Genomic DNA, 10,161 nt, shown 5'->3' on the forward strand with positions numbered 1-10,161 from the left:
GATGTGTTTAAATCTATGGCCCAAGATTCTAAGTGTATTTCCACCACACACAAAATTATAATGTATCAAATTTATATGTAATATTAAAAAGTAGTAGTATTCTTTTTGTAACACCACATTTATAAGTTCCATACACGTACTATTACTTAATAAAAGGTTTACATAACTAGTCAATATTTACCAATGTTATACATCCATTCAATTTGTAATAAAATCTACTTTATATAATTTTTAGGTTAAGTAATTGTATATGTGTGCACAGGTAATAAACAATAAATAAGATATTAAAAAAATATAATAATTCATATATAAATTAGATTATACTTGAAAGAAATCCTATACTTCCTCCCTTATATCTGAACATGTTTTGTTTCTTCATTTTTCTTCGAAAAGAATTGGGCTGATCTTGCACTTCCGTTCCTGTATTTGGACTAACCTTCTTGTTGTGCGGAGGATCGCTTCTTTCTTCACCTCCCTTTTTTTCTTCTTGTACTTTATTTTTTCTTTCTACACTCCCGTAAAATCTAATATATCCGTTTTACCCCTCATTACACTTATCTTAACAAAAGCCCAAAATAAAAAACGTTGCACATTCATTCGCTTCTTCATCTTCATGGTGTTGCACCTCCCTGCATAGGTACGTCTCTCTGCACCTACCCGTTTCTTCATCAGTTACTAATTTAATTTTAGGAGCTTTTTCCATCCCCTGATCTTTTCCTAAGATCCTATTGAGTACAATTAATTTAGGCTTTTTTTTAAGTGTTTTTTTTTTCAAATTTACTAATAAGTAAAATATTTATTTACTTTTTATTGATATAAGTAAGTTATGTCTCTATACCATAATTTTATTGTAAAGAAATTGTGTCAGGATAATATAACTTTAATATAAAATATTTTCAAGTTAAAAATTATGTAAATGTAACACAATTTTAATAGAAATGACACGTCTTAATTTAAAATATTATGGATGCGAGTTAAGCTTTTCAGTATTTTTTCACAAGAAATTGTACCCTTAGCTTTATTTATTTGAAAATTATCTATTTTAATGATTTTTTCCTTAAATTACATGATTTCCAACAAAAAACAGTTATGTACAGCTAATAATAGGAAATCATAGTAAAACATAGAAAACTTACTGTTTTAATACATTATTAATTATATTTGATTAAGAATTAATTACAAAATTCATATGTAAAATCATTATTGCCATACTTTTCCGTTAAAAAAATTCTTTAAATTTTAGACGAATAAAAATAATACAGTTTGTTTATTAAAAACTTACTGATATATCCACATTTTACAGAGAACATATTTTATCCTAAAAGTAAGCGCACGTGACCTTAAAAAAAGTAGGAGTGCAAGGAATTAACTCATGAGAGCCTCTGTAATCCCTTCCCCTAAACCTTTTCAAGTGTTTTGCCCTGCGCCTCTCTCACTCTCTCACTCTCTCAGCCACACTTCAGGATGCAGTCCACACTCTTCTCTCCAACTTACACCGTTATCCCCACTCCGCCGCAATCTCTCAGATCCCATTCTCGTTCATGTTCTCTGTCCGTCCGAGCTTCCGTCGCGGTGGACACCGCCACTGAAGCGGTCAAGTTGAACAAGTACAGTTCCCGAATCACGGAGCCGAAGTCGCAGGGAGCGTCTCAGGCCGTGCTCTATGGCGTAGGACTCTCCGAGGAGGACATGGCGAAGCCGCAGGTCGGCGTCTCCTCGGTCTGGTACGAGGGAAACACTTGTAACATGCATCTCCTCCTCCTCTCCGAAGCCGTCCGCGAAGGCGTGGCCGCCGCTGGCATGGTTCCCTTCCGCTTCAACACCATCGGCGTTAGCGACGCCATATCCATGGGTACCAGAGGTATGTGCTACAGCTTGCAGTCCAGGGACCTTATTGCCGATAGCATTGAAACCGTTATGGCTGCGCAGTGGTACGACGCTAACATTTCCATCCCCGGCTGTGACAAAAATGTAAGACCTGCGCCGCGTTTGCGCTCCACGTGTTTGATGTTATGTCTGTGTGTGCACATGTATCTTACGCTTTTACAGATGCCAGGTACTATCATTGCCATGGGCAGGCTCAACAGACCTAGTATCATGGTTTATGGCGGGACTATAAAGGTAAAGCCGCTTAAATTGTAGCCATTGTCTTGAATTTGGCCATTTTTTTAATTAATAATTTCCTCTGGGCTGAATATGCTATTGTTACATGTGTATCATTTTTGCTGTTGTTCTGTTATTGTAGGTTGCTTACTTTTTATTTATTTTTATTGCGAGCGGTATTTTTCTTTCAGAAAATGTAAAATGGTATACATCAAATGGTGTTGAAGGAGGTGGAAAGAACAGTAAGGAATAAATAATAAAAGACACAAGGGAATAGATGAGATGAGTTATGTCTTCATAAAATAAGAAAGAGATAGGAAGAAAATGATGTGAAAAAGGAGATGAAAGAGAAAGTGGTGTGGGAATATTCATCCCCTTCTCCCTTTATACATGGTTTTTCATCTTCAGGTGTAGAGGAATATTCAGGTGCTGTTCTTCATCATCGTTCTATTTTTGATTATTGTTATTTTTTGTTTCAGCCTGGCCATTTTCAGGGCAATACGTTTGACATAGTGTCTGCCTTTCAGGTAAGAAAACTTTTTCTTTTTAATTTCATCTCATCTCTTAATTGTTTGTGGTTAATTGATTTCTCCTCCTTTTATTTTGCACTCCTTTTAAACAAAGGAAAACTCTGCCGAGCTAAAGTTTTATATTAGAAAAGGAAAACCAGTATGACAGAGTGCAATAATCCCTCTTTGGTGAACTGAAAAGTAGGAAAAAAATGAATATAAAGCTTAAAAGAGCTCTGTGTTATTCATAGTCTTCATTCTGTTGTAGAGTCTTCTTTTTAAATGACGAAAAACTTGCCACTGTTAATGTTGGAAACACTATACTCTAATATATAAATTTGTTTTCCCTGAACATCAAAGTTGAATGTGTACTGTTGAGCTAAGGCAACTTTAGTTAATAATGTTCCATGAATTTCTGGTTTGCCTTTAGTGCTATGGAGAATTTGTGAGTGGATCAATTAGTGATGATCAAAGGCAAAATGTTATTCGCAATTCTTGCCCTGGTGCTGGGGCCTGTGGTGGCATGTATACAGCTAATACCATGGCTTCTGCAATAGAAGCTATGGGAATGTCTCTTCCCTATAGGTAAGTTTTGTGTAAGTTTTCTCTCCTGTTTTCTTTTAGAATGTGCTTACCTTTATTTGTTTCTGCAGCTCATCTACTCCAGCTGAGGATCCACTAAAGTTGGATGAGTGTCGGTTAGCTGGGAAATATCTACTTGAGTTACTGAAGATGGACTTGAAGCCCCGAGATATCATCACTCGTAAATCACTACGTAATGCAATGGTTGTAGTTATGGCACTTGGTGGATCTACTAATGCTGTGCTACATTTTATTGCTATAGCCAAGTGAGTGAAGTTTGATGCCAGAGATCCTATTGTTATACAATAATACTGGGAGGAAACCTCAAGTGTAATAATTTTGGCAGGTCTGTTGGCATTGATTTGACTCTTGATGATTTTCAGAAGGTTAGCGACGAGGTTCCTTTTATTGCAGATCTTAAGCCTAGTGGGAAATACGTCATGGAAGATCTTCACAAGGTATGCAATTGATGCTTTTGTTAAATAATTGAACATTGCTTCTCTTATCAATTTGTCGCAGTCATTTGCTTCTCATATGATGTATATGCACTTTTGTCGTCATTATGCTTGCTTAAAATTCTTTTTATTTTGACTTCTCTTTGGTAGATTGGAGGAACCCCTGCAGTTATCCGCTACCTTCTTGAGCAAGGTCTTTTAGATGGTGACTGTTTAACTGGTATGTTTACGTGCCTTCGTGTTTTGTCTGTTGAGAACAGAAGGTTAATTTCCAGAAGATACACTTATCTCTAACGTACTTATACCTCTTCTCTAGTCACTGGAAAGACCCTTGCTGAAAATGCAGAACTTGTCCCTCCTTTGTCCAAAGGGCAGGTACGAGTATGACATATCTGTTGAGCTGTATCTTTTTCTAATAAATTGATCTCTTCACAAATTACAATTTTTCTGTGATGCATGATTCAGGAAATAATAAGGCCGCTAGAAAATCCCATCAAGAAGACGGGTCACATTCAAATATTATATGGAAACGTTGCACCACAGGGTTCTGTCGCTAAAATTACTGGAAAAGAAGGACTTTACTTTTCTGGTGAAATTTCATGCCCTGTTTTCTTTAATTTCTCGAAGATTTTATTTGCAAATTATATCTTCCCATATCACATTTTTTTATTAGTACAAGTACTATTCAACAGGTCCTGCACTTGTGTTTGAAGGAGAGGAGGCGATGATTGCTGCTATTTCAGAGGATCCTTCGAGTTTTAAGGTTTTCTTTTCCTGTTTCACCTAAAACTCAGCATATAAGGACAATTCTAGCTGTAGGGCTGTCAAGATACTCAAAGCGGTTTGAATGAAGTATCAGGAATTGCAATATCCAAAAGTTTTACTATTTCACGTGTGCTTGTCAACCTTTGGTATTGGATCGAAAATTTCACATTAATTTGTTTTACAAGATTCCTTTTGAGAAAAAACAATTTTTTTTTTGAAAAAGTAACTATTGAAGAGAAATAGTATTTTTCAACGTTTTTCTTAATTGTATATGTTTTTTGCTGAGCAGCAACAAGGACTAGGTTTGTTCTTCTATTTTAACTGTTAATCTCAGTGATTTACCTTTGTTCTGATTCTGGTGCTTGTTGCACCACATCCTTCTTTGGAACTATACAGATCACCAATTCGGTTGAAATGGTTGCTATGTATTTCACAATTTTATTGCACTATTTGTTTGGTTTGACGTTGATATAACCACAATAGGTGACCGGTAAAACGTAAAATTGGACATAAGCTTTCGTGTGTTTCTATTTTTTTCAGGGTAAAGTGGTTATAATCAGGGGAGAGGGACCCAAGGGTGGTCCAGGCATGCCTGAGATGTTAACACCAACAAGTGCAATAATGGGTGCGGGGCTTGGAAAGGTTTGTCTTTCATCTTTTTTTATTTTATTTACTTAGTTTGTAATAGTGTCCATTATCACTATCGAATTTGTTAACTCACATGTCGAGTTCCATCTTCATTAATACAAACTCAATTGACTTGAGTGCTTAATTTAAAATTTCTATTTAGCCAAACACGTGTACAGAGATTTTCCGGTCATTATTATTTTAGTAGAAACTGAAATGACTTATTTCAAGCATTATGAATGATGATAATGAACCTATGCTGGACTGACATTTCTTAAGCATATTGTCTTTTAATATTGCAGGAAGTTGCATTATTGACTGATGGAAGATTTTCAGGAGGTTCACATGGATTTGTGGTTGGCCATATATGCCCTGAAGCACAGGTTAATTGAATATTTTTTATAATCAGATGCATTGTGTGTGAAATGTTTTATCTGAAGTTGTTAGCCCAAATGCTTGACATAATTAGTCCCTACACTTAATTATTAGTAAAGGAATGTTTACCACCGGTAATAATTTGTGTGTATGCTAAAATCTTTGTTAACTTTGTTCAGCTCATAAAGAACCACCCTGGTTTGGTTAGTCTCTCATAACCGTGATTGGCAAAAGTGTATGTTCTTGAGATTCTTAGCAGTAGTGTTAAGATTGTAAACAAAATATCAAATTATTAAGGGAAATTGTGAGGAAACTGACGACACTGGAGTGAGAAAGAAATATTTCTAAGCAATGCCAACGATAGTATATTCTGCAGTGCTCTATTTTCAAGGGACCAGAGAAGTGGCTTTGGCAATCTTTTGAAGTGATTATTCACACTTTTGCAATTCATTCAGGGGATGCAATTGTAGTGTGTTTGTGTACTTAGAAAAAAATTATACTTCTAAAACCATCTAGGCCTGCCTTTTGGTATCAAACTTTGTTCTTTGCAAACTCAGTTTAATTCCAATATTCAAGCTATTTAGTTGTATTGGGTGTAATAGTAGTATGTCCGATTTTAAATGTCGAAGAATAAATTGTAATGCTTTACTGTAATTATGTGCAATTATAATTCTGATGTTTTAATTAGGACTACAAAGGTAGAATGCTTTAGAAACCTACGTAAGACTACAAACATATTTTTTTTTTCAGTTATTTTCTCTTAATAAAGAAATTCTTGAAATTGTTCTTTTAGTGAACGATAATAATTTTACTAGCTTTATTAATTTTATAGGAAGGTGGTCCTATTGGCCTGATTAAAAATGGAGACATAATCAACGTTGACGTCCAAAACAGGAGAATTGATGTTTTGGTATCAGATGAGGAAATGGAGGCACGCAGGAAAAAGTGGACTGCTCCTCCATATAAAGCTAACCAAGGAGCACTGTATAAGGTATGTGGCTTGAAACGCTTGGAAGGAAAAAAAACTAGCAATAACTTTATGCGGGTCTCGATACATTTCAATCCATATCTCGATACGTTACTCTCTGGTCCTCTTATTTTCAGCTGTTACAATCTATTTTTCTTGGTTGTGGGTACATTTATCCTAAGTCAGATTTTCTAAGCTTGTGTCGCGGTCAAACACTTAAATTAACAATAAATCTAAGAACCTTCAAAGGACTAAAGAATAACAACTGAGAAATATTGGGATAGGAAATTGCATTTCTTTTCCTTTTTTAATTAGATGATAAAAAGTGTATTTGTTGTTTTGCTCTAGATAAATTTAAATATGCACATCGGCACATTTTATACAATTATCTACACATTTGTCAGTATTTTTTTCTTTCCAGTGTTTTTAATCCTATATTGTTTGTTCTGTCCCAGTATATTAAAAATGTGAAATCTGCTTCTAGCGGATGCGTGACGGATGAGTAGAAAGACATATTTCCAGAGCAAAAGCTGATTGTGTATGCCTTGATAGGGTTTTAACGAGGTATTGCAATTTTGGCTTACACGGTGCATGTACATGTTGCCCGATGTGTCTTTTGGATTTTTGTTTTTATTTGGCTATTATTATAAACTTGAATGGCACCACCGATCTCATATATTTGTTTTCTTTTCTTCAGTTATTAAATTTTATATCAGTTAGAAGTGAAATTTTGTATCTTAAGCTTCCAGAACAGATTGGGTAAAGTTGAATTGGCAGTTGATTAATTAGATTTTCTAGAGCTACCCTCTTCTTTATAGCCTTCCGACATTGGAACTGTTATTTTTAAATGATAGAAAATAGGAGTTTCATTGCATTGGCAACTACAAATGAGGTTTCAAAGTGCCATAACAGCTACGATGTGAAGCTTGATTAAATCAATGAAAATGTTGAGAGTTTATGCCATTGTATCTGCAAGCTCGGTTGAAGGTGGCTGCCAAGTCCTAAGCGGGGTAGGGCACAAGTCCAGTGGGTATTTTTCAGTAGCTTTGTTTCTGTGAAAAAAAAAAGAAGCTGTTGAAATAGAATGAATTAGTGGCTATATTATATTGAGAGAACTTTTTTAGTCAATTTACCCTCAAACTGCAGTTTCGAATGGATTTCGATTGTTTCAAATTAATTAGAGGATCTGTTCAATAAATTTTAACCATTTATTAAGCTCAAGTTCACGGCTTTGAAGAAAATATGTGTTTAATAAATTTATCATGGCACATTGTAGAAGTAGAGGACAAAATGTTAACGTTCGAAAATCAAGATATTAATATCTTTTCATTTTTATAACTGTGAAAAATGTTTGACCTAGTAAAAGATTTCTGCATATTTCTCTTGAGAAAAAATATAAACAAATTATAATGAGATTTGTCATTCCATCATAAACAATCATGCATTGAGTTTGATTGGATGATTTTATTTGTATATATAATATCAGCGTACTCTTATTTTGATTTTTTTATATATATATATATATATATATATATATATATATATTTTGAAGTTTTGCATGATTTTTTATTTTTTTAATTTGCGTAGCGCCTGATTTTAAGAAATGAATAATGTTAACTACCCATACTTGCTTTCTTAAAGAGTAAATGTCTAATTTTCTTAAATATAAGACAAACTTTTCAACCTATGGTTTCTTTTTTGACTTCGCTGAGATTACCAACGTAAATTTCTTCGTTTGTGTTTAACTATTTTCAGAAAAATTATGTCACTGACGTTTTTGTTTTAACAGATATGATTTACTTTCTTCCTAATCAAATCATTTACTGCCCTAAACTTTAATTGTTTGCAAGAGAGACAGAACAACATCATTTGTTAAGTACAAATTACATGATAGTAATCGATATTATAAAAATTTATAGATGAAAATGAATCTCTTACTATTATAAGAAATTTGCCGAAACAAGTGAAATTTATTTATAGTTCTAAAAAATAAACCGTATTTTAATTAAGAACCCAAGTTTACCCTTGTCCCTTTCAGAGTACCGCCAATATATGCCAGCTGTGTTCAAGTCGTATCCAAAATAGAGTCTGCGTTTCATGGCCATAATTTTTGACCAAACACCGATCATAAATATCATTACTACCACAACTCCTCGATGTGATATACTCAGCGTCGTTCTTCCTATAAAAGGGAAGCTTAGCATTCTGTATTATACACATCGACACCATCCATTAGCAATGTCTTCCTCTTTTGCCATCCATTTCTTCCTAATCTCAATATCCCTTTTCTCAGTTTGTTCCTTATCTGCATCTCATGCTCCCAACACCAAACCACGCCCCTTTCTCCTTCCCATTAAGAAAGACCCTGCAACTAATCTCTTCTACACTTCAGTTGGCGTAGGAACTCCCAGGCACAACTTTGATCTAACCATTGATCTTGCCGGAGAAAACCTATGGTATGACTGTAACACTCACTACAACTCTTCTTCCTACCGCCCTGTACCCTGTGGCTCAAAGCAATGCCCCGACGTTGGATGTGTTGGCTGCAATGGCCCCTTCAAACCAGGTTGCACAAACAACACGTGTCCTGCTAACACAATCAACCCACTAGCAAAATTCATTTTCGGTGGTGGCTTAGCTGAGGATTTCATATACCTGGTTCAACAGAAAGTTTCTGGCTTGCTTTCTAGCTGTATTGACACCGATGGATTCCCATCCTTCACCAATGACGAGTCACCTCTAAATGGCTTACCCAAAAACAGCAGAGGAATTATTGGCCTTTCAAGGTCAAACCTTACATTACCAATTCAGCTTGCATCCGCTTATAAGCTTCCTTCCAAGTTTTCTCTCTGTTTACCCTCTTTAAATCACCAAGGTTTCACCAACTTGCTTGTTGGAGCTGGGGAATATCCTCTGGGAATATCCAAATTTCTCCAAACCACCCCTCTAATTGTCAACCCCATTTCCACAGGTCCTGTATCTGTGGAAGGTGTTGCTTCCAAGGAATACTTCATTGACGTCAAAGCAGTTAAGATTGACGGCCATGTTGTGAACCTAAAGCCTTCCCTTTTGTCTATTGACAACAAGGGAAATGGCGGCACCAAGATCAGTACCATGAGTCCTTTCACTGAATTACAAACCACTGTCTACAAGCCTTTCATTCGAGATTTCCTCAAGAAAGCCTCGGACAGAAGATTAAAGAAAGTTGCAGCAGTGGCACCATTTGAGGCATGTTTTGATTCAACCAGCATTGGTAATTCTGCAACAGGACTTGTTGTGCCAACTATTGATCTAGTGCTGCAAGGGGGAGTGCAGTGGAGTATTCATGGAGCCAATTCCATGGTTATGGCCAAGAAAAACGTTGCATGTCTGGCATTTGTTGACGGAGGGACAGAACCAAGAATGTCTTTTGTGAAAGCTTCAATTGTTATCGGTGGATATCAGTTGCAGGACAACTATGTGGTGTTTGACCTGGCTTCCTCCAAATTAAGCTTCAGTTCTTCGCTTTTGCTCCACAATGCCACGTGTTCTCACTCTTGAATATGAAGTGCTTCCCGCGTTGAACTTAGCCACGTTGAAGAATATGTAGTAGCTTCTATCTTTCAATGTTTCGAGGGTAATCGATGAATAAATGTTTTCGTTGTTGTAAATGAAACGCACCGTTGTGTTTCACGTGTGCCATTTATTTAATGATATGTGGTAACTTCTGTAATCTGTGCTCCGCATCTGTTACACTTCCTACCAGGGAAATATAGAACTTTCTAAATTATATAATGTA

The 10,161-nt window shown here is 35.6% G+C and overlaps 2 protein-coding genes across 2 annotated transcripts; both read left to right on the forward strand.

The window, feature by feature from the left end:
• The first annotated feature begins 1,363 nt into the window (after positions 1 to 1,363).
• On the forward strand, positions 1,364 to 7,193 carry LOC114188285 (dihydroxy-acid dehydratase, chloroplastic). The gene is made up of 14 exons (XM_028076887.1): positions 1,364 to 1,971; positions 2,050 to 2,121; positions 2,583 to 2,630; positions 3,043 to 3,197; positions 3,266 to 3,460; positions 3,541 to 3,652; positions 3,800 to 3,869; positions 3,966 to 4,024; positions 4,115 to 4,238; positions 4,342 to 4,412; positions 4,955 to 5,056; positions 5,344 to 5,424; positions 6,249 to 6,407; positions 6,839 to 7,193. The coding sequence occupies exons 1-14, from the start codon at positions 1,465 to 1,467 to the stop codon at positions 6,887 to 6,889; spliced, it is 1,806 nt and encodes a 601-aa protein (XP_027932688.1). The 5' UTR covers positions 1,364 to 1,464; the 3' UTR covers positions 6,890 to 7,193.
• Positions 7,194 to 8,465: 1,272 nt separating this feature from the next.
• Positions 8,466 to 10,161, forward strand: LOC114186774 (basic 7S globulin-like). Its single transcript, XM_028074784.1, has one exon. The coding sequence runs from the start codon at positions 8,481 to 8,483 to the stop codon at positions 9,921 to 9,923; it is 1,443 nt and encodes a 480-aa protein (XP_027930585.1). The 5' UTR covers positions 8,466 to 8,480; the 3' UTR covers positions 9,924 to 10,161.

This window comes from Vigna unguiculata, chromosome 6 (genome assembly GCF_004118075.2).
Source record: "Vigna unguiculata cultivar IT97K-499-35 chromosome 6, ASM411807v1, whole genome shotgun sequence".
NCBI lineage: Eukaryota > Viridiplantae > Streptophyta > Magnoliopsida > Fabales > Fabaceae > Vigna > Vigna unguiculata.

Bases quoted from the DNA above. Each gene is read 5' to 3' on its own strand.
- LOC114188285 (XM_028076887.1), top strand. From the start codon at position 1,465: ATGCAGTCCACACTCTTCTCTCCAACTTACACCGTTATCCCCACTCCG. The intron at 3,198-3,265 runs GTAAGTTTTGTG...TTGTTTCTGCAG, and splicing joins GGAATGTCTCTTCCCTATAG to CTCATCTACTCCAGCTGAGG. The intron at 4,239-4,341 runs GTGAAATTTCAT...ACTATTCAACAG, and splicing joins AGAAGGACTTTACTTTTCTG to GTCCTGCACTTGTGTTTGAA.
- LOC114186774 (XM_028074784.1), top strand. From the start codon at position 8,481: ATGGCCATAATTTTTGACCAAACACCGATCATAAATATCATTACTACC.